Genomic DNA, 23654 nt, shown 5'->3' with positions numbered 1-23654 from the left:
GTGAACCATTTTCTGGTATCAGAAAGCTCTCTCACATCTCCAGCACCAAACAACCCTAGCCCAGTTTGCCCTGGCCTGGCCTCTTCATTGCTCTAGGCTTGAGCCTAGAAAACTCAGTTTAAGATCTGAGCTGAGCGCAACAGGACCCAGCCGTGCTCCTACAGGACCCAGGCCTGGAGGGTACAGGTTAGAGCTGCCACCCCCTTCTAAGGAGGGGCACCAGGAAACCTACAGCTTTAAGGCTTTGTCACTGACCTGCTGAGCTTTCGGAGTGAGATGTAATTCAGAGCTGGGCTTCAGACGAATCTGGTCTTCTGCAGGCACCTGAACTGACAGGAAGGCGGCCATGCTCCGGGCAACCACTCGGAACCTCAATGTTAACAAAGGTCAGAGTGAGAGACTACAAAGTGAGCGTCGAGTGCACAGCCTGCTTCCCATGATACCCAGCAGCCCTTCTAGCAGCAGCAGCAGCTCACTGTCTGAGGCCCACAGAGAAGAACAGAGCAGGAGTCCTCACCTGTTGGACAGTGGTGATTTCCGGCCCAACCCAATTGCCCCCAGAATCCCAGAGCTGAGCCTCTCCTCGGCCATGAGGCTCTGCCTGCCCTGTAGCATGAGCAGGATCCGGATGACGGACTCCGTCAGCACCGAGTCGTCCTGCTCCAGCTGAACCAGAGACAGCTGCAGGGCCTGATGCCACCACAGAAGCAGCTTTGCCTCCTCCTGTGCAGAGCTGGGGGGGGGGGGGTCAGAGCAAAGGAAATGTAAGAATTCTCCCCCCTCATGTCAGAGACTCCCATCTGAGTTTTAAAGAGGGAAGACATTTATTACTCTAAATCACACGACAGGGCCAGGGGATGCTTGCCTGACGAGTGAGTCTGAGCCTCAGGACCCACATGATGGAAGCAGAGAACAGACAAATTGTCCTGCTGCTCCACTGATGTACCACAAGTGTACACACACACGCGCACACACACACACTCACACACACTCACGCACACACACACACTCACACACACTCACACACACACTCACACACTCACACACTCACACACACGCACACACGCACACACTCACACACACGCACACACTCACACACTCACACGCACACACGCACACACACTCACACACACACTCACACACACTCACACACACACGCACACACACTCACACACACACGCGCACACACACATTCACACACACGCACACACACGCACACACTCTCACACACGCACACACACGCACACACTCTCACACACGCACACACACGCACATACTCTCACACACACACACATGCACACACACACACTCACACACACTCACGCACACACACACACTCACACACACACTCACACACACTCACACACTCACACACTCACACACACGCACACACACACACACTCACACACTCACACACACGCACTCACACACACTCACACACACGCACACACACGCACACACACATTCATACACAAGCACACACACTCGCACACACTCACTCACACACTCACACACACGCACACACACACACACTCACACACACGCACACACACACACACTCACACACACTCACACACACACACGCACACACACATTCACACACACGCACACACACGCACACACACGCACACACTCTCACACACGCACACACTCTCACACACGCACACACACGCACACACTCTCACACACACACGCACACACTCTCACACACACACACACATGCACACACACATGCACACACTCTCACACACGCACACACATGCACACACACACACTCACACACACACTCACGCACACACACACATTCATACACACGCACACACACACGCACACACACTCACACACACTCACGCACACACACACATTCATACACACGCACACACACTCGCACACACTCACACACACTCACACACACTCACACACATGCACACACATTCACACACACACACTCACACACTCTCACACACGCACACACATGCACACACTCTCACACACGCACACACATGCACACACTCTCACACACGCACACACATGCACACACACACTCACACACACTCACACGCACACTCACACACACGCACACGCACATGCACACACATTCACACACACTCTCACACACGCACACACATGCACACACATGCACACACACACTCACACACGCACACACACTCACATGCACACTCACACACACACACACGCGCACACACACACACACACACTCACACACACACACACACACACTTAAGAGATTTAAAAGAATGAAACCAAGGCTAATAAGTTGGCAAACGTCAATGAAGCAGCAGTGCTGTAAGAGCGGCCATTTATCCAACATTTGCTGCTAGACACTGGGCTGCACGTCCTCTGTCATTTGATCCTTTACTTACAAGAAAACTGAAGGCTGGCCCCTCAAAATACTTGTGGGAGGAGATAAAAATAAAAAATCTGCTCAGAGAATTAGCTCAGCAAGCTCTGGGTCTTTCCCGAGCACATGCCACTCCCCTGGAAGGCTGTCTGACCTTCCCGCACCCCCGGGCTCTGTGCCTGATGTGGGGCTGCACACTGGGAGCAGCCGGGGGCAAGCGCACCTTGGGTACACGTGTTCCAGCCACGTGCTGAGGATGAGGAGCACTTTCATCTCGTTCTTCACAGTCTGTTCACTGTTTAGACACTGAAGCAGGTAGACATAGAGAGTCAAACAACTACCAAGGGCTAAACACTCCTGCAGAAACTCTTGCATGGTGAGCTCGGGAACTTGAAGGGACACCAGAATGGGGCCCCATCCTAAATTCTGATCGAGGGAGCCTAAGAAAAGAATGCCAAGAGGAAATATCAAGATATACTCATGTACACAAGAATCCTAACGACTGTTTCACTTTAGTCTCCTGCAAGACATTGCTTCTCAGTGTGCCTAGAGGCCAGAAAAGTTCGAGGTGAAGCTTCAACTAGAAAGCCAGATGCTACTCTATTAGAGAAGGGACACAACTCAGGACTGTGTCTCTCTGAGCCACCTTTCTCATTATATGGTGACCATTAGCAACTACAGAGCACCAAAGAGTTTTAACGCTATTCTACACTTAGGCTTTTCTAGCAAACCAATCCAACCTCTCACCAGCATTTCTACTAACTAAAGCACAGCTCGTGTCCTAGAGGAAAGCACCCTGAATTTTAGTAACGCAAATGAATGTGAATCATGAGTGTTATCCTGAAGGGTCTCAGCCTTTGGGAGGAGTGAAGGTGCACCATGGTGATGTTCAGAGTTCCCCCGCAGTGGGCAGGGCAGACGGCCGGGTACGGGCATGTCTGGAACCCCACTCCGGTATATATTTCACATCTGATGTCAGACTGGAGAAGGGCTGTTCTGAACAACTCTTAATCACTATCTCCAGAGTCTGGTGGCAGGAAATAGGAAAAATAAAAGGATGGGGATCAGAAAAGGTAATCCTTTTACGGTAGCTTTAAAATTCAAAGTATGACAAGAGGCCTGGTAAGATGGCTCAGTGGTTAAGAACACTGGCTGCTCTTCCAGAGGGCCTGGGTTCAATTCCCAGCATCCACAGGGCAGCTCGCAATTATCTGTAATTCCAGCTCTAAGTGATCCAGTACTCTCTAAGACATGCAGTTAAAACACTAATACATAGAAAATATGAATAAATAAATCTTACTAAAAAGCATGGCAAGGAGAAATAAAAAGATCTCTATGAAAATTCCTTTCACCAAAAGTGGTAAGAAAAATGAAATTACTATATGAATTCTGATTTACAGCATTTATTTTAAAAACTGACTTTGCCATCGTACATTATATGGTTGGTCTGATACTCTGAAAATGTAAAAAACAAATTAGAATTTTTCTCTCTTAAAACATATAATTGAACCCAAAAGACATAGGCCACATGTTCTCTAGCTCCTTATAGAAAACATCTGTTTCTATCACATATATAATATATATAAATGTATGTTTATATATGCATGTGTGTATGGTATGCACTTGTATGTCTATGCACATGTGTATGTATATGTATGCATACGTATATGTGTATATGTATTCATGTGTATGTGTGTCATATGAAGAATTCCCAGCAGAAAGAATTACAACAGTATCCTGTCTCTTTGGGAAGAGTGGAAGGCTGTCCCTGACGACAGGCTTTGACTTCCTAGAACAGGCCAACGTAGTGAGAACAGAAGATGACGTCCTCTTACTTTCCTTGAAGTAGGCAGTGATGCAGGCTTCTGTGGTCTCTGCCATGTGGCGGACTGATGCCAGGCTTTGGCAGGCCGCTGTTAAAAGGGGCAGCACCACCAACCCATGCACTTTTTGGCCAATCCAGGTCCGAATACTGACACCGAGGTATTCTGCTGTGGGAACTGCTGCACTGTTCATCATCATTAGGACCTCCATGAAGAGGCTGCTGAGGGCCATGTGGCGGGTCTGGCTGTCCATGTCTAAAGGCAAAGAGACACATACTCAGATTGTGGGCAGGGCCAGGGACGTGGTCATGAGAACAACAGTTCTTATCTCAGCTGCTGTCCAGGGTCTTTGTGTCCTAGTGTCTGACTGCAAAGAACCAGTGAGGAGGGTCTGATGACCCCTGGATTGCATGGATAGGATGTGATACAGACACAGTGTAAGAGGAAAATTGGAAACTTCAACAAGTTCCCTGAACAAAGTATATGAGAGGAAGAGACCTTAGTGAGGAGATGTGGGGGTTCCTTCCTGCAGTCCCTCTCCATTCCTTTCTGACACCCACCAGTCCACAGAACCACTCTGACCACAAGGGGCCCCCAGTGGCCACACTGGGCTGTGACTCAGATAAGCTATTTTTGTTACCCTTTCTTCCTGTCCTCTAGTCCTGTTTCTCCAGACTTACTCTTAGGTCTGCTGTAACCTGTCAGTAGGAGCTCCCTCCTCCCACCTCACCTCCATCTCCAGGGGATTCCACCTCTTGGTGTGGACCTGGTCCCTCCAGCTCTTTCCTGCTTTCCTTCTCTTCTAGGTCATCTCCATTCTTTTAGGACACCCACTGGCTCATAGGAACTCTCTCCACCAGGGACCCGGTCACCATACTTCGCTGAGATCCAGCCTGGGCAATGGTAACCAAAGAACAAAACGCATACCCAACAGAGAGAAGACCAGAGAGCCACTGGTCTTCTTGAACACACTTCAAGCAGCTTAACTCGGACACCAAGACACAAGCATGAAGAGCTGAGGCAGTATTTATCCTCCAGAAGTCAACAACCACATGCAACAGACTCCAAGAGACAAAGTCATCTAACTGAAGTGTAAGACAAGAACGCCAAAGCAGTCACTGTGAATGTTCAAGAGCCTTACAGAGGAAATGAACCAGCTCCTTAAAGAAGACTAAAAGTATAAACAGTTGAATGGAATAATGAAAACAATTCTCAACATGATAGCAGAATTTAACAAAGAAATTGAATCACTAAGAAACCCCAAACTATAACAAAACAGGAAGTGAGAAACTTAGATGTCAAACGAGGAGCTTGAAAGGAAACGTTAGCAACAGGTTAAAGGACATGGAGAGAGAATGCAGCTCTTGACAAAAAGTTTGAAGAAATGGATAGCTCAGGCGAAGAAAACATTAAATCTAAAGAAAGAAAAAAGAAAATCCAGGCAATCTGGGTCACTATGAAAATGCCAAACCTATGAATAAAAAGTATAGAGGAAGGAGGGAAAACTGAGGTAAAAGGCTCAGAAAATATTGTTATCAAAATTATAGGACAAAATGTCCCCCATTTAAAGAAAGAGGTTTCCTATCAAGGTACAAGAAGCCTACAGAACACCAAGTGGAAAGAGATGCCCATGACACTAACTGCACAGAAAGCAAACGACTGAATCACACAGGAAGACGGAACAACGGTGAACACCGGCTTCTCAGCGTGAGCTGCCAGAGAAGGACGACCAGCACCCTGGCTACGAGCTGCTGAAGGCTGGTCTTTGCTGGACACTGCAATGCTAGTGCAGAGCAAGCTCACATATAGACCCAAGGGACTGGCACTATGTGACCTTACCCCCAAGCTATTTCTGATTTGTAAATAAAGGTGCTTACAGTCTAAAGCTGGGCAGGATTGAGATAGGAGGGGCTGTGTGTTCCCAGCCTGGCCATTAGAGAAGACCACGATGAGAGGGAGAAGGTGAGGAGGAAGAGAGAGACAAGAGTTAGGAGTCAAGAAAGCATGGCCGTGAGGCTGGCCAACTGGAGTTACAAGCAGCCCAGATGAAACACAGTAAGTAATGACTTAGGGTTATAGATAGGAAATAGATTTTAATAACATAGACATCTGCCAAGCTCTTGTGCTGATTAAGACTTATTGTAAAATAAAGGGTGTGTGTGTGTGTGTGTGTGTGTGTGTGTTTTATCTGGGAATTAAATGGTCAAAGGTAGGGTAGGAACCCCAAATTTCTACAACAACGAACCCTCTACCTACAGCAATGATCAACCCTCATGCTACCCTGGTGTAGCAGTGACACAACTGTGATCAGAGGAACCAACCACATCCGTCCCTTTGGATTTAAGTCTCACTCACGGACTCACTCACACCTTATACTGCTTACGTGGCCAAGAAACTAAAACCAGATAGATCCTAGCCCTACTATCATTATTCTGCTAAAGTAACCTAGCAGTAAAATGACTTCTGGTGACAGACTGCTAGACCCACAGATCAGTCCCTTCTTGCAGTAGATGGTAATTAGCAAAGAGACCCACAGCAGGACACTGTGCAGAGAGTGAACAACTTTGAAGCAGTGCTAAGAGGGCTGTCTTTCCCCTCAAAGCTTGGGGGTTTGTTCATACACAGAAGAGGTGGAAAGGCTTTAAAGACTATAAAAGCCAAAGACTGTAGGTGGCTCCAAGGCAACAGTGTCAAACAGTTACAGCAGGACTCATTCAAAGACTATGTCAGCACACCTAGGACCTGAACAAGTTCAAGGCAGATGAGGTTCCAGGATGGAGAGGAAGAAGTAGCAAAGGGACCCCACCCCTAACCCAGAGGCTATTTGCAAGTGATACCTGCCAGCAAGAGGAGAATCAGTCCTCCAGTGGAGTGCCCCAGGTATATCAACCATGTCCAGGAATAGTGGGCCAACCCCAAGGGAACGACATAGGTTTTCTTGGTGGGCTTTTTGCTTCATTTTGATTTGTTTAGGCATTTTCTGTTTTACTGGTTTGTTTTGATTTTTGTTTTGAAGTCTTTTGTTTTTTCATTTTCAAAGGAAGAACATAAAGTTGTGTAAGTAGGGGGTGGGGAGGATCTGGGAGGAGTTGGAAAGGGGGACAAAACATAATCAAAACATACATAACTTTTTAAAAAAAATAAGAAGACATATGTTGAGAAGGTATGAAAAACCTATCAGAACATGAATAATTAGTCTGCGTTTTCCAGCCTTTGCTCATAAAAAAAAATAAAGCATGTGACTCTTAGACCTCAGCCATGTGGTAAACACCAGAGCCCCACCTCCATGCTCACTCCCACCATGCTCATATTTGGTGGTAATTTACACAAAATAAGGACTACTCAAAATTAAGCATAAACGTAAGAAATCCCCCCTTTAAAGTTCCTAATAACAGCTGTTTTATCTCCTTAGTTTTCAAACAGTAGACAGACTGGTAATACAACGAGTCCTTTAAAAGAGGAGGAGAAGAAGAGACAAGCACAGGAGAAAACGGCAAGTTTTCATCTCATGTCACAGAACACTGGGCCAGAGGGCATGGAGAGGAGAGCATCACTTTGAAAACAGAAATGCGTCTCGCCCACTGAACAGACACACTTTCTGCTAATTATTTTCCACTGTCTTGAACAAGGTAAACTTTTTGTAACAGACTAGAACTGAGGCTGGTTACTTCTCACAAGACGTGGTATTTATGTCTGTGAGAATGGTAAGAGCTCTGGAAGCCCTACCCATTGAAGCAAATTCACTCCATCCAGAATGAAATGGATGTCACTTTAAAGCACAAAGAGACACACTAGAGAGTGGTGGCCACTGCGTGCATTTTTTCATGCATCGCTGAGCATAATTCTTGGTAATAAAAGCCTCACCTCAGTTTCACATGAGTAGCAGCAGCAATTCTGATTTATGATGAACCTTCTGCAGACAGATCCAAGCCTGCCTCAGCCTTCCTACTGAGGACCAAAGCCAACAGAGAGCTTCCCCCAAGCCACACATGACAACTAGCGTCAATTCTCCAGCACACCCTGGCCAGACTCCCCTCTAGTACTCTTCCAGGTCTTTCCAGCACAACCTTCCTAAGTCTTCATGGTCACCCATGACCAGCCCCAGCTCTCACAGTGCCTACTGGCTTTTCTTTTCCTTTCGGTTTCTCAGTGTGTCCTATCTCACATGAACTCATCAAGAACAGCAGGATCGGCTTCACTCCCCCATTCTCACACAGGAGCATGCCCTGAGCTTCTTCTTAGGCTCCTCTGTCAGGCAGGCCCTGGCCTCAGCGGTTCTGTTCTCAACCTTCTAATGCTGCGACCCTATAACAGCTTCTCCACTGTCCTGACCCCAACCATAGTATTATTTCCTTGCAACTTCATAACTGTAATTTTGCAACTGCTATAAATCATAGTGTAAATATCTGATATGCATGGTATCTGATACTCGACCTTTGTGTGAGGGTTATTCATGCCTAAACAGGCTGCACCTCAGGCTGCTGCTTTAGCCCTCCTGAGCAAAGGTTACCCCCACAGGCTTAGATGGCTTTAGCCTCTCCTGAGCACACCATCCTACTTCATCAGGCCTCTCTCTTCATTTCCAGCTTCAAACTTCCTTATCCTTTTACCATTCTACCAAAAATTATAAATTTTTTTTTAATTTTATTGAACATTTGTGGTTACTTTCAGTAGAAGTAACTGGCAGGCCGTCCACTCCACTCACTGGCTACCCACAAAGCACTCCAGGTCTTAACAAACCAGCAGGTGACTCTGAGCTCCTTTGTAACAGCTGACTCTTCCAAATTTCCTGTCGCCTTGTCATTTAATGTGTGTATGCAGCTTTAACCTCAGCCGAGATCACTTCATATGCGCATCCGCCAGAGTCAACCTCTTCCCAATTTTAACCCTGCAGCCTGCCCTCCGGGCTGTCCAGATCAGTGACTGACTGGATCAGGAAAATGTGACCTTGACCATCTTCCTCAGCTCACAAGGTCTAAGACAGAGAAAGAATCCCTGACTGTGAGACACTTACCCTGGTCTCACTGGTCACTTACCGGGTGGGTTAAAGGTAATGATGTCATCCAAAAGCTTAGACACTTCCTGCCCTAGTGCTGGGAAGGCGACTTTCCCGTCCTGCTCCAGGGCACTGAGGAACTGGGCCATCTGATGGGTGAAAGCCTGGCACTTTGGAACTATGTCCTGACAAAAAGAGGGGGACGGGGGCGGTCAAATGAATCTAGGCAGGAAATGTTACCTGAATATTCCCAAGGAGCACAGCATGACACTTGGACAGTACAGGGGACAGCTCAGGAAGCCACCAAGGACCTCTACTAGATGGCCCAAAAGATATGTCAGTGGCTATGCCATTCTGCAGGCTACGGCGTTCTGATTGTAAAGCTCGCCAACTTCTGTTTCCAACCCGTCTGACCTCTAGTGAACCTGGGTCATTTTCATTAAATGAAGAGGATCAGACAAAGGACCTAGGAGGCTGTGAGCACACAGCACCACCCCCAGCTCTCTGCTGAGGAAGTCACCAGGCATAGCTAACCATACTTGCACATATCTGACTTCGGGTCCTAAATAACACCCCAACTTTTAAACCACTTTTCCAACTTACAACATGCTTCCGGCTGTCAGCAGGAAGAGAAAGTCCTGCAGAGACTTTTAAGAGCCTCACTATCAGCTCGGCAGAGCAATCCTGCGCCAGGATGACGGATGGTGGGTAATGACTGCTGAAGTAACCCAGCACGCTCTGGTATGACACAAAGTCCACAAGATGCCAGGAGAGTGAGCTCGTCTGTCCCAGGAGACTCAGCAAAGGTGAGTCCTAAAGGTGGAACACAGGTTGTTTTAAATTCATTCTCCCAGAAATATATGTCTCTAGTTATTCTGTGAGGAAAAAATAGCTTACGGTAAGAACAGAAAAGGAACCAAGGAAGTAGGTACTCGGGTTAGCATCAAAGGAAAGCAATAGTCAAGGTCATGGCAAAAGTACATTAAGATCTACAAAAATTCAGAGGAAGTCTGGAGATACATAACAAACACTGACCCCAAGAGAAACACAGCAGGCTGAACTAAAAATTAATAAATTATTCTAACTCAATGAGGTTCTCTTGATTATTTAGAACTAGACGGTGGGCCATGCAGAAAAGTAAGCAGGGGAAGGTGTAGCTCATACGCCGAGATAGGGAAACACGTGGAAACACCACTGGGGAAAAGGCACACTAAGAAGCCAAAGCTCCCAGACCCCAGACTTACCGTCTCGTCGACTAGCTGAGCCTCCTTTGCCAGTAAAACCATCATGAAAAGGAGGCAGACAACCATGCTCTGGGTCTCAGGAAGGGGGCTGGGACTCCAGGCATCAGACAACACACTAACCCAGTTGACTCTACAAAGTACAGACCCCAGAAACAGGAAACAACTCTTGGGGCTCCCACGCTCCACCTGAAGTGAACCAAAAAACATTGTCTTTCCTTAGTTGTTTAATATATCTTGAGAATGGAAATAAGTCAGTATTTCACATTTTTACACATATTTTTAAAAGACTTTTCCTCCGATGGCAAATATTCACTGATGGTCTCACCTTACATAAACTGATGTAAGGGTCAGGCTTTCCTCTCAGGGAAGTCTACACGTGCACTCTCGAGCCTGTGTGCTTGTGCTTCACAGCCTACTCTATCACTCCAGACGGAAGAATGACCTTCCCTGACCCAGCCCGATGGAAGGTCCCTGTCACCGAGCCCCTGGGGCCGAGAGTGCTGAGACCTCAAGTGAGCTAGAGCACAAGGAAGGCAGAGCTCTACAAGTCAGCAGCTTTCAAATCTCAGAACCGCGGCTGGAACAGCCGAGGGCTGCTGACTTCCGGGTGGGTACTGGAAGCAGGGGTGTGTGTGCAAGTTCCCTCCTGATGCTCATAATGTGGCCCGTGAAACCACACTTAGGGAACCACCACCCTGGAGTAAATAATCTTAAGATGAACTTCCAACATGATGCTGTGGTATGAGTATCTCCACATGGCTGGTCTTCACAATCGAATCCTAACCTTTATCCAGAGGTTCCTCGGGTACACTATAAAGCACATGATCAACCTGAAAGTCTTGTAGCCCACTTCAGCATTTCCCACTTGTTTATCTTAATAATGTGGAGAGATACACTTCTCTTTAAGGATTACTGTTCAAAGCTCTACAGTACTTATAAGAACGACAACGAGCCTGGATCTGTGGTGACTCACAATTCTTTTATCATTTGCTCCCAGCCTTGCCATCAATTCTGCAATCTAAAAGGCTCCCTCCTGGCTTCTGGGCAAGTCAGAGCTGCCTAATCCTTAGAGTAAACTGCGAGGGACAGAACTACATCACTCCCTGACAGGCTACCCACAGTTTAATTGGCCTTCTACGCAGCCCTCTCAGTTCAAATGCTGCCTTTACAGGTCATTAAACCTGTGCCTCCACGACTACACAGGGCCAGCTTCCCAGGAGCTGGACTGCGGAAGAGCGGCTGCCAAGAGCAGTGCTAGGTAGGGCTTCACAGAAACTGCCAGAGGCTCCCATACATTTTACTAATCACGGTAGATAATCCTCGTGTCTTAGTAATCATCATAAATAATTACAGATCTGTATCAACTACAGCCCTGAAATGACTCAACAGTAACAAGTATGACAAGGAGAAGCACTCACGGACGGACAGTAACAAGCAGATGAAGGAAATGACTGTGCAAGCCACCATCCCTCAGGCTCCAGGAGGACAGGAGAACAGGAGGACGGGAGGACACCAACTCCTGCCTGCTGCTGGCCCCCATAGCTGTGGCCTTCTACAGCAAAGGTGCACATGCATATTTCTCAGCCCCTCCTTGCGGGTCCTTCTTTGATCATGATGTGTCACAGATTGCCACAATGACTTTATTTCTTACAATCTAATTATCCGGTTGCACAGCTGCTGACATCAACTTGGAGTTTGCGCACAGACTCACATTCTCCTTCATACCACATTCACCGCAGTTCTAACAGCATTGCCCCAGAACACTAACCACCAGCAGAAGCTAGAGGACAACAACACAGGCGCGGCAAAGTCCGTCTTTAGAACCAGCCTAACAGATGGTCTCAGTCACCCGTCAGCACAGCAGCGGGTGTCCACAGCAGCTGCTTTCCACCACGGGCACCAGACTGGGACATGAACAGGGGCCCGCAGAGGAGAAGCACCAAGGATCCAACCTTGAAGAAGGCCTCCATGAGTCTCTGGTCAGGGTGCAGGTCCTTCCACTCGAGCTTCTGGTACGCACTGTGAAAGGCGTAGAGAATGAACTCTGGCATCCTGGGTGCTGTGCAGGATTCAGTGTAATGCAGCAGGTGCAAGCGCAGGGCTCCTTCGTCCCCTGGCAACAGCTTGTCTAAAAGTGTGAAAGACAACACAGCTCAAGGGACATGGTTGGGGGTGGGGGGAGAAATGCTAACACCAATCACAAATTCTCACGGTGATTAGCTTTTTTCTTCAGAACTTTTCAATGGCTTTTAACCCAAGCACACAGCTACAGCATGTTGTCCTCTGTGTATCCAATCTCACCCCATTAGTGCTTCTTTCTCCATACAGTATCTTGAAAGAATTCCTCCAAAAAAATATTCCAACATTTCACAAAAAAACCCACAAACATCAAAATGACCAACCAGTACATAAAACATGCTCAGCGTCACTAAACACCGGAGAAATGCAAAGTGAACCAGGATGAGGCCAGGCAGGATGGCTCAGTAGCTAAAGTGCTTGCTACTGAGCATGACGACCAGAGTTTGGTTCCTGGAACCCACATGGCGGAAAGAAGAGAACCAACTCCCACCTTCCACGAGTTGTCCTCCAGCCCCACATAACCAACTCTCTCTCCCTCTCTCCCTCTCTCACCTCCCCCCAACACACACACACACACACACACACACACACACACACACACACACGATGTATAAAAATTAAATCCTGGGGTTGGGGATTTAGCTCAGTGGTAGAGCGCTTGTCTAGCAAGCACAAGGCCCTGGGTTCGGTCCCCAGCTCCGAAAAAAAGAAAAAAAAAAATTAAATCCTGACTAACTATTACTTCACGTTGGCTTTTATTCACTTTTATTTTATGCAGACAGGTGTTTCGCCAGCATGTCTGTGCACCACATGTGTGCGGTGGCCACAGAGGTAAGAAGAGGAGGCTGGATTCTCTGGAATTGGACTCGACAGATGGCTGGGAGCCGTAACAGGAGTGCTGGGGACTGAACCCAGGTCCTCTGGAAGAGCGGCAGTGTTCTGAAGCACTGGGCTCTCTCTCCAGCCCTAGGATGGGGAGCTGAGATGGTGGCTCGGTAAGCACTGTTGTGCAAGCCTGAGGGTCTGAGCTGAGATTCACAGCACCCACATAAAAGGTAGGCGAGGGCAGTGTGTGCTGTGACCCAGAGTGAAGAGCAGCTCCCAGCCACTCTGTGCAGCTGGTGAGCTAGACACTCCAACCAACAGAGAGAGCTTCAGCGAGAGTCCTCCCTGTCCTACAGACAAAAAGCAGAAAATGACAGGGGCAGATATTCCACATAGACCGCCACATCTACACAAAGGTGTACGCATGTGGGCACACAAAGAAGGGGAAAGGAAGGTAAGTCTGAGAAAGCAAGAGAAAAAGAACCCCCATGTCTTACTGGGTTAGGGTACAAATTAGCCCAGTTGTTATGGAAACCAGCAAGGATGTTCCAGAGTACAACTGGCAGTAGGCAATATTCAACAGATCATCTCTGTGACTCGGAAAGCCGCCCGCAAGTGACTGGAGCAGGCCTGCCTCCTGTCTGCTTCTTTCTCTTCCGTGACAGTGAAGAGGAAGGCACAGGAGGCAGGCACCACCACACTTCCTACCTTTAAAACTCGCGTGCAGTGAGCTGACACAGTCAGTGAAGAGCTGCACAAGGCTGGAGGCCACCACGGTATCACTCTCCAGCCAGGGGTAATGTCGCTGGTGGCTACTTCAGGGGAAAGAAACACATGGTCAGAAGAAATGAATCTGCCTGGGACAGTTAGGTCTCAGACTGGTTGTACAAGGCTCTAGCTATGGAGCCCAGAGTACACTTGGTGGCCCTCAAAGCTCCAAGCTCCTGGAGGCAAAGGCAGAGGGCAGTATGGCCGCTTGCTGCTTCTCCCTGCTCTCCCTCTGCGCCAGCACTACCAGCACCTAGAAGTGTGCACATGGAAGCAGAGGACAGCTTGGAGGCTCTCTCCTTCCACATGTGGGCCTCAGGGACTAAACCTAGAACTTCAAGCTGGGAGGCAAGCGCCTTTTTGTATGCACTGTGCCATTTTGCCAAACCAACAATAATTTACCTCTACTCAGAGCATAAACAAAAATGAAATAAAATGAAATAAGATTCATGTTAACAAATGACTTAAATTTACCGCAAGAGTAACCAAAGGCCTTTCCTTCTAAAATTGATGTGTACACACACAAGAACATGAATGTGTGTTTGTGTGTGTGCCTGCATGCATGTATGTGCGCATGTATTTGAACAAAAAGAGGATGTCAGACCCCCTGGAGCTGGAGTTAGTGTCTGTGAGCCACCTGACACAGGTGTCAGGAACTGCACTCCAGTCCTCTGCAAGAGAGGTGAGCATTCCTAAACTACCGAGCCATCTGGCCCTCACAAAGAACCCCTTTATATGACATTCTGCCTCTCATCTACAAAGTTTGATATCAATAGGCTGCATTAATTTGTAGAAACTAATAAACTGTAAGCCTGTTATGAAGCCAGGCTCTCCTGTCCTGAAGTGGACAAGCGTCTAGGAAAAGTAAAGATGAAGTCTCAGATCCCCTCTGACATGCTCTTGGGTAACCCGAGGAACCTGAGTCAGGTCCAGCGAGGAGATCTGAGTACGACATCAATGCTCCTGAGGTCACGTTATGAAACACGGCATTTGGCCTGCTGTAATTTCTGCAGGCCGAGGTCCATCTAGTTCACTTGGTAAGTCTATAGAACAGTCAGTCACCCACACAGCACTGAGAGCATCTTTATGAACCACACACTTGTGAAACAAAGCTTTTAACTCCAGAGCTACATGATTAAGGGGTCATTCCCGAGCCAATAAATTGATAGATTACTTAATTCCAAAAATAGCTAAGATCACAGAAAACGCTGACACCAATATGTATAGAGCTACTTTATAGAGAAAAAAGAACATTTTTAAGTATGCAAACATATTCAACTTCCTTACTGTGGAAAATTGGAAATTAGTGTTTTACTTTGTTCCAAAATTAATATTAAGATAACATCACTAATTCCCAGATGAATAATTATATAAATAAAAATGCCTTGACTTTATCAATTTAAACGTCACTAGATTAAAAATTCAATCTGTGAAGTCATCATGACCTGTATTAAATCATTAGAACTTTACATAAATAAATTTCAAAAAACATCTGAGTACATGAAAAACTATTTACCTTTCAGTGTCCTCTAAAACCAGGATCCAAGGCTTAAAAAGCTGGATGATCTGTGAGTGCAGAGATCTCAGCACTGAAACAGCACAATCGTTACAGACAAGAAGCAGTTCATTCTGGCCATCGGGTACATTTTATCCTAAATGTATACAAAATCTACCCCCTCCCAGTCTGTGCAAGCCTTTGCTGAGATAGAAACTGTATGGTTGATACAACTACCTGTGTTTCCCTCTTCATTTGTTACAATAAACTGAGTTAATTTTTATAACACAGATAATTTTATAATGCCATTTCCAAGATAAATGCTCTATATTCAGAATGACAATGACTAGATAAATGACAAGAAGAGGAGCAGACAACAGACGTACACCTCTTTCCACCAAACCACCACCCCACCAAGGCAGGGCCCAGACAAGCTACAGCAAGCATTCTATGTTCACTGTGAACTATTAAAGGCCTGATGAATATACAGGCTTATACCTGTACCACATTTTCCTATCTCATTTCTTCCACATTTGAGAAGAATCTCTTAATAAATCTACTCCAAAGCCCTCTACCATAAGGACAGCACTCTCCCCATCACACTGGAAGCACTCTACCTTCTTTGCTGCTGGCAGTTGGGTCCTGGGCCAAGGAGGCTAGTTCTAAGTCAGTCAGCCTTTTCACGAGGTATCCCAAAAAGGTCTTCACATCAGCCATGTAAGGGCTCCACTTTGAAAATAATCCAAAGCTTTTAAAGTCCAACTTGGATAACCGAAGCTTATAAAAGAAGTCAGAAAGCCACTGTACCGTCTCCGTTACCTACGAGAGATGGCGGACCAAAAACTGCTCACTCAAAGTCTGCTTTGGTGCAGTATTCTTACCCCCACTCCCTTTCTTCTTTTCTGTTGCTGCAGATGAAACTGAGACCCTCATGAACAGCAGGAAAGCAGCCACCACTGAGCCATGCCTGCAAGCCCTTTATAGCACAGGCCCATGACAGATTGTGAAGGGAATATGGATTTTTGACAGAACTACAAAAAGACAGAAAAAAAAAAGTAGGTTTAAAACTTTAAAGCAATGGAACTTTATTTCAAATAAATTCTCATATTTTCCTTATTTCTGAGGTTGTTTTTGTTTACTTGTTTGTTTGGTTGTGGTGGTGAGGCCTCACAGACAAGCCAAGCTGGTCTCAAGCTCAACTGCAGCCTGGTGTGGTGTCACATACACCTGGCTGCAGTTAAGTTCTTATGTGAAGCCACCACAGATAAAGCTGATAAAATAAAGGGCTCTGTGGGACCCGTGGAGTGGCCTCTGGGAGGAAGCAGATGGCCTTAGGTGGGACACAAGGCTAATGTGGGGATGCTGGTGCTACTCTGTTCAGAGAGAACTGCATGCGGGAGCATAAGAGAAAAGCAGTCTCAACAAAGGGGACAGAGGAAGCAGAAGTGAAAGAAAACCATGGAGCTCTTCACACACACACACACACACACACACACACACAGGCGCGCGCGCCAGGACAAAACAAAACAAACCCAGCTTTTAAATGTGCTTCACTTGTTTAAAACTTCACAGCAAGGGAAGTGGAAGAATGCAGAAAAGTGTCAGAGCAAAAGCTACACACCTGCTTGTCTGACAAGAGAACATCCGAGGCGCTGTGAAGCACAGAGCTCTCCACGGAGGCCTCCCCCTGCTGGATGCTCGGAGCATAGCAGCCCAGGGCTTTCAAAGTGGCTTTCCAGCACTCAGGACTCAGCAGCTGCTCTGCGGAGCCTGGAGAAAAAGACAGGGACAGCAGAAGGTCTGCGTTTTTCCCAGATCGCTTTTACAACCTGAATCAGAGAACACGTGCACTTCTCCAAGTGGTGGTGATGGTGACAGTGACGATGATGACACTGACATGAATGATGGCCCACACCAGACTTTTAGAGATATGTGGCATAAGAGGAGCAAAGTAAAGAGACAGCAAAAGTGACATAAGTGGGAGTGAGTGCCACTGAAGTCACTGGACTGGAAGGTGAAGGCAGGGGTGACTCCATCCTCCTACTGTGACTGAGAAAGTTTATGAATGTGAGTGCGTGCATGTGTGTGAGTGTGTGCGTGTGTGTATGCATGCATGTGCGTGTGTGCACATGGTTTCTAGTAACTGAACTCTGGTCACCAGGCTCCAGTGGCAAGCACTACCTGCTGGACCATTTCTCTGGCCTCATCTTAACACTTCTGGATGGGACCTGTGGAATGGTATTCACTGAGGTCTTCTCAATGACCACATGAAGACACTTACTCTGCACCAGCAGCCTGAGGACGTCACTGTACTGGTCAGGGAACTGGTAGAGTAGGAGGTGAGTCCAGTGCTTACAGAAAAGATTAAATGGCATCATAATATCTTCCTCTGGTTCAAGGCCCCAGGCAGTGAGTGCCAAGTGAATGGACTCCAGGAGCCTGGTGCGGTCAGACAGAGGGGGTTTAGTGCTGCTTAACCACTGCTGAACATCGAACTAAAACAAAACAGAAACAAGAAGCCATTTTATTTATGTCAGAAAATTAGATGCAGCAGAGAGGTCTGTGCAAATTTAAAAACCAAAGGCAGCGGAGCAGTCCCTGCTGCTAACAGAACTAAAGTGTGCACGGACATGAGCGATGGGCACCATGATGCCGCCATCCCCACTCCTTACCTGAGCTCTGAGGGAAGCCATTAGAGCCTCAACCTCCTCAACATCAAACCTTACTTGGGGCTAGGTAAGGCCCAGATCAGAAGCACGACGCTCACCTTGAATGTTCACAGCCCTTAGGTTTGACACACACAACACACTGCACACACAAGACAAGAACAGAAACCCCCCACTGACTACCAGCTCACTACTGAAGTACCATTCCACTCTGTTTCTGGAATTCCATGCATTTCTGTCTTCCCAGAAAGTCTCTCTGAGCCCTGGTCAGAGCTCAGAGCTGCTCCTCCCTCACTGACAGTGTCGGAACCACGAAGCACTGAAGAGCTTATCTAACAGCCGTGGTTGTACTGACATCATTACCTACCTAAGTTTACACAATCCACACTGTTGGAATCTCCCAATTCTCCACACTGTAAAACATATTCACCTCTGCTGTGGACTGAGGTCAGTCTCTTAGCCCTAAAAAGTGCCAGAGTCACCACTTCATCGGTGTGACAAAAGCATGGCTGAAGCACTGACACCCTCTGCTACTCACATCACAGCCGTGCTCTCAGAGTCTTCTCCTCAAAATGAGGACAAGGGGAGCTCGCTTAGACTGGGCTTAATCAAAACCCAAGAGTCTGACACACAGTAACACAGACCAAACTACATAGTCACAGATTCAGGATAAGTCTAAAAGGATTATTAAACTCTCATTAGGAATATTCATAACTGTACAAAGTTTTCAAAGAAAGCTGGGATGTGATCCTTTGGGGATTCACCCTATGTGCAATAAGACTGTCTATACAGTACAGCCACCCCCTTCCCACAAAGGGAAGGCTGTAAAGTCAGGCTATTCAAAGACCATGCGATGTGTAAGGGATTGGTGGCCAATCCCCATGGCTCTGTGGCATGGGGAGGGGCAGCCATCCCTGATGCTCCCCGCAACTTATCAGCACCTTGGTGAGCAGCATGAAGACCAGGTCACTGTTGTCCTCGCTCAGACACTTGGCCACTTTCTCGTACAGTGGGATGAACTCGGCGGGCGCAGCATTGGGAGTGAAGAAAGGAGAGAGCAGAGAGCACAGCCGCCTGTTCTTCAGGATGGTCTGTAGTAACTTCTTGCACTCGGACTTAGTGCCGCTAATAAACACCTGGGCAAAGCAAAGGAGGAGGCTGCTCAATTCTCCCTTCTCTCTTATTTTAAGCAGTTAGTCTTCAAGGGTACTAAATAAGCTGAAATAATTTTTGCAAATGAAGATGTAAAATAAAAAGATACCAAAAACCGTGAACCTTTAATCCTAGCACTAGGGAAGTAGACACAGGGGCATCTCTGTGTGTTTGAAAACAGCCTGGTCTACATAGTGAGTTCCTGGCCATCCAGAGCTAAAAAGTGAGACCCTGTCTCAATAATGATAATGAATGATATAATAATAAATTAATGTGGCCGAAAGGCTAAAATGCACTAGAATCTAAGTGATTCTCTAAGCAGCTCAGGGTTGGGAAAGTTTTGCTAATGTTGATCACAACAAAAATAACAAGCAGGGGCTGGAGAGATGGCTCAGTGGTTAAGAACACTGATTGCTCTTCCAGAGGTCCTGAGTTCAATTCCCAGCAACCACATGGTGGCTCACAGTCATCTTTAAAGGGATCTGATGCCCTCTTCTGGTTTGTTTGAAGACAGCGACAGTGCACTAACATACATAAAATAAATAATTAAAAAATTATAGGCAGAGCTCATGGTATGGCTATATAAAATTTTAACTTTAGTGGACAAAAGAATCATAAAATGAAAAAGAAACTGAAATAGAAAAATACATTGCTTTCTAAACACTAGGCTAAAAGCCTTCAAAGAACTCTTTCAATCAAATCAAACCCCAAAAAATGTACAAAGGAAAATAATCAGCAACACACACATACTCATACATACACACACACAGACACACACACACATATACTCACATACACACACACATACACACACACACACTCACACATATACTCATACACTCACATGCACATTCACATACACACACACACACACACACACACACACACACACACACACACACACACACACACACACACACACGCTTTGCCAATGAACACATCAAAGGACACGTAATTTGTAGGAACCTGAGCTGCAGAGAGCTGGGAAAACAGCTTGGGAGAAGGGCGAATGCTGTGCAAGTTTGAGGACCTGTGTGTGATCCCAGCAGCCACATGAAATGCCAGGCGCAGTAGCTATGTGTGCCTGAAACTGACAGAGGTTGGAGGTGAAGACATGAAGTCACAAGGTGACCAGCCTAACTCAAGATTCAGTGACAGAACTTGTCTCAAGTCAGAAAGTGGCAAAGCTCTGGCCTCCATGCCTACACATATTTGTGTAACACACATACACACAAGCACAAAAGCAATACGAATGTTGAAATGAATAGCAATACTGGGAACTGGACTAAAGTCTCTCATGCATGCTGGGCATGTACTTCACCACTAACCTATGACCCCTACCTTTTTTTGGTTTTTGTTTGTTTTATGACCTTTCTGAGACAATGTCCTACTAAGTTGGTCAGGTTAGACTGTGGCCTTAGGCAGACTTGGGACCCTAAGTAGTGGAGTTACAGGCTATGCCACTAGGACTCATTGGGCTCGATCATTTTCAAGGACTATGAGGGGAATGGAATTAGCTATACAGAGTCATTCGAGTGAGGACAAACCTTAACACTAATTGGAAACTATGTTGCGAATGATAACATTAACAATGTAATTGTTACCAACACCAACAACCTATGCCAGAATCTGCTGCCCCCATCTTTCAAATGTGAGTAACCTAACCTCTCCTGAAGAAGGAGCAACGTTCTGTGCCAAAGCCTACCAACACCACAGGGAGCCAGCGGTTCTCAGGAGGCCTCTGACTGTAGGGACTCTGACACTAGGGACACTGCCTGTCCACACACGATCAGCTGGGAAAGCCTTACCTGTCCCAAGATCTCGATGCACGACGTGAAGAACTGCCTGGTAGGAGGATGGCGCTGGGTCTCCTCACTCACGTAGTCCACCACAGTAAAGAAAAGGCTGATGCCAACTTTCTGAACTCCAGGCGTAGGCTGTAACTTATAAGTGTTCACTAAGGCCCTGTGGGGAAACGTGAGCACAACATGTCTACAGTAAAGAATCCATATTCTCCAATGTCTCTGGCTTCCGACACTCCTCGGGCAGTATCTGTAAGAGTCTCCAGAGACCTCTGCAAATAACACCTTAAAAATATCTCATGTGGCAAATGTGTGTCCATCAATTACCTAAAAAGTCGCTTTAGAGACACAGCAATGCTTTTATACTTCCCTAGAGAAAATAAAAGTCAGCTGCTATTATAAGGACAATTAACATTCTGACATTTATTAAAGTTTTCATATACTGTGTGTATTCAGTTCCTTGACTTTTGAATGTTTTAAAATATAAGTATGTTGATCTCTCTACATTTTAAAATCTAAACTATGCCCGAGGGTGAGGTGAGCACCAGGCACACAAGTGGAACAAGGACATCCATGCAGGAAAAATACTCGTGCACATAGAACAAATGCGCCTACAAATGTTTCCTAAGACTTTCTTCTAATGCTCACGCTTTGTAGTACCTTCCCAGTGATAAAAATACTAACCTGTGGTTAACCTGGTCTAATCCTTCCCAAGCCCCCACAGGGGCCTTCAATGCCCTCTACCCACCATCCCCATTTGCTGAAGGGATCAGTGGCTTGGCACGAAGCGCAGTGATGTGAAATTAAGATAACTTCCTCCCAAGTTTTGTCCAGCTGGCTTTAGGAAAGGAGAACGTGTGCCAGGAGCTCTCAGAAAACCACATGCAAGTGAAAAGGCCTCATCCCTGTAAGCAATGGTGGTGAGCTTCATTTTACAATGTCAGTTGACGGCAGTCACCTCTGGGTGAGGATGACTCCAGGGCAAACTGAAGAGGCTTACCCCCAATCACTGAGTTCCAATGTACAGATCATCTTACAATTCAAGGGTTTCTAAGTTCGAGAGGGTCAGACAGGAAATATTGTATGTTTGTGGGCCATAAGGCAAGCATCAGAAATAGTCGCACCTGTTGTTGAAGCCCATGAGTCATAGCCTTATGAGAGACAGGGATGCCATCCTCCAGTAAAACCACTTATAAAAGCAGAGCGCTCGCCAGATGGGACCCGCAGCCCTAGTTTCCGAGGTGTGACATAACGAGGTCAGGTAACATGCATGACTCTATCAACAGCAAGGCCAACTCTGGAATGGAGGCCGCAGGACTCACGTGATCAAGTTTTCTGCATGCACAGCGGCCTCTACAACATTTAGCGCTGGGGGCTGAGCAGCTTCTGCTTGGAACTGCCACACTTCTTTCTGCAGAACATGGACCTGCTGGCTTATGGCTTCATTCTTGCACATGCCTTCAAACTAACAACAATTCAAGGAATCAGCAGACTTCTTGTTATTATTGTTTGCTTTTTTTTTTTTTTCTGAAGTGGTCTAACTCTACAGCCCAAGCTGGCTGCAAACTCATGGCAATCCTTCTGCCTCAGCTGCCAAGTGCTAGGGTTAGAGGTATGATCTACCACAGGCAGCCCTCGCCAGTCTTCTTTCCTCCTAATGCTTTTAGAATTTTATTACAAGTACACTGGCATATGATGCAGAGAAGACTATTATAGTCAATAATACAATTTAACCCAACTTGATTGAATGTAAAATGAATGAGGAAAATATGTCAAAAACTATCGATGATTATTCTAGCACAAGACAGAAGCAGAAGGATTATGAGTTCAAGGTCAGCCTGTGCTGCACATAGAGACCGTGACATTAACTTAAAAAGAAAAGCGAGGGCGAGGGATGGAACTGTAGCCCTCAGAGATAAGAGTACTTGCCTACTACACAGGCTCTAATTTCAACCCCCATCACTTAGAGTAGAACTATTAAAGAACTCATTTTTTATGTTGAGTCAAATCTAAATTAAATATAATTTTTCTTTTATCATTTGTGTGTTCTATAAGGACTCACATAACATTGCTGGCCTAAAACTCACTCTTTAGCCCAGACGAACCTTGAACTCCTGATTCCCTCGCCTCTAAACTCCCAAGTGTTTGCACTTCAGACATGTGCCACCACACCTGGCTTAAAGGCATTTTCTTACAAAAACATCAAAGCTTATGTCTATATATTTGCCTATAAACTGATCTAATGATGAACTCTTATCAATAATTAAGAATATTTGATAAAACATATCCTATTTTTCTTATGTTTCACTTGTTCAAATCCCATCAAACAACAGAACCAGCAAATAGCATCTTCCCTCACTGAGAAGAGAACTCTGAGCAGCGGTCAGGATATTTCTTATTTTTCTGCCCTGCACATCTTTTTCTTTTAATCTCTTGGTAGGT

The 23654-nt window shown here is 46.3% G+C and overlaps 1 protein-coding gene across 5 annotated transcripts in view; it reads right to left on the bottom strand.

Moving 5' to 3' along the window:
- The window catches only part of Epg5 (ectopic P-granules 5 autophagy tethering factor), a 97589-nt gene that overhangs the window by 4145 nt on the left and 69790 nt on the right, over positions 1-23654 (bottom strand). For 3 of the 5 annotated variants that reach the window (NM_001427613.1, XM_039097336.2, XM_039097337.2), the window contains 16 exons: positions 22535-22677; positions 21219-21375; positions 19200-19394; positions 17874-18087; positions 17214-17362; positions 16210-16411; positions 15614-15686; positions 14038-14144; positions 12378-12553; positions 10426-10611; positions 9785-9994; positions 9222-9366; positions 4198-4440; positions 2586-2802; positions 518-733; positions 256-370 (listed from right to left, as the gene is read on the bottom strand). In NM_001427613.1, the coding sequence (NP_001414542.1) occupies positions 256-370; positions 518-733; positions 2586-2802; positions 4198-4440; positions 9222-9366; positions 9785-9994; positions 10426-10611; positions 12378-12553; positions 14038-14144; positions 15614-15686; positions 16210-16411; positions 17214-17362; positions 17874-18087; positions 19200-19394; positions 21219-21375; positions 22535-22677 (2748 nt within the window). Of the gene's footprint in view, positions 1-255; positions 371-517; positions 734-2524; positions 2803-4197; positions 4441-9221; positions 9367-9784; positions 9995-10425; positions 10612-12377; positions 12554-14037; positions 14145-15613; positions 15687-16209; positions 16412-17213; positions 17363-17873; positions 18088-19199; positions 19395-21218; positions 21376-22534; positions 22678-23654 lie in introns of those variants that run through there. The other 2 variants (XR_597059.4, XM_063277498.1) reach the window with 2 other exon arrangements.

This window comes from Rattus norvegicus, chromosome 18 (genome assembly GCF_036323735.1).
Source record: "Rattus norvegicus strain BN/NHsdMcwi chromosome 18, GRCr8, whole genome shotgun sequence".
Taxonomy (NCBI): domain Eukaryota; kingdom Metazoa; phylum Chordata; class Mammalia; order Rodentia; family Muridae; genus Rattus; species Rattus norvegicus.
This window is presented reverse-complemented; position numbering and strand designations above follow the sequence as displayed.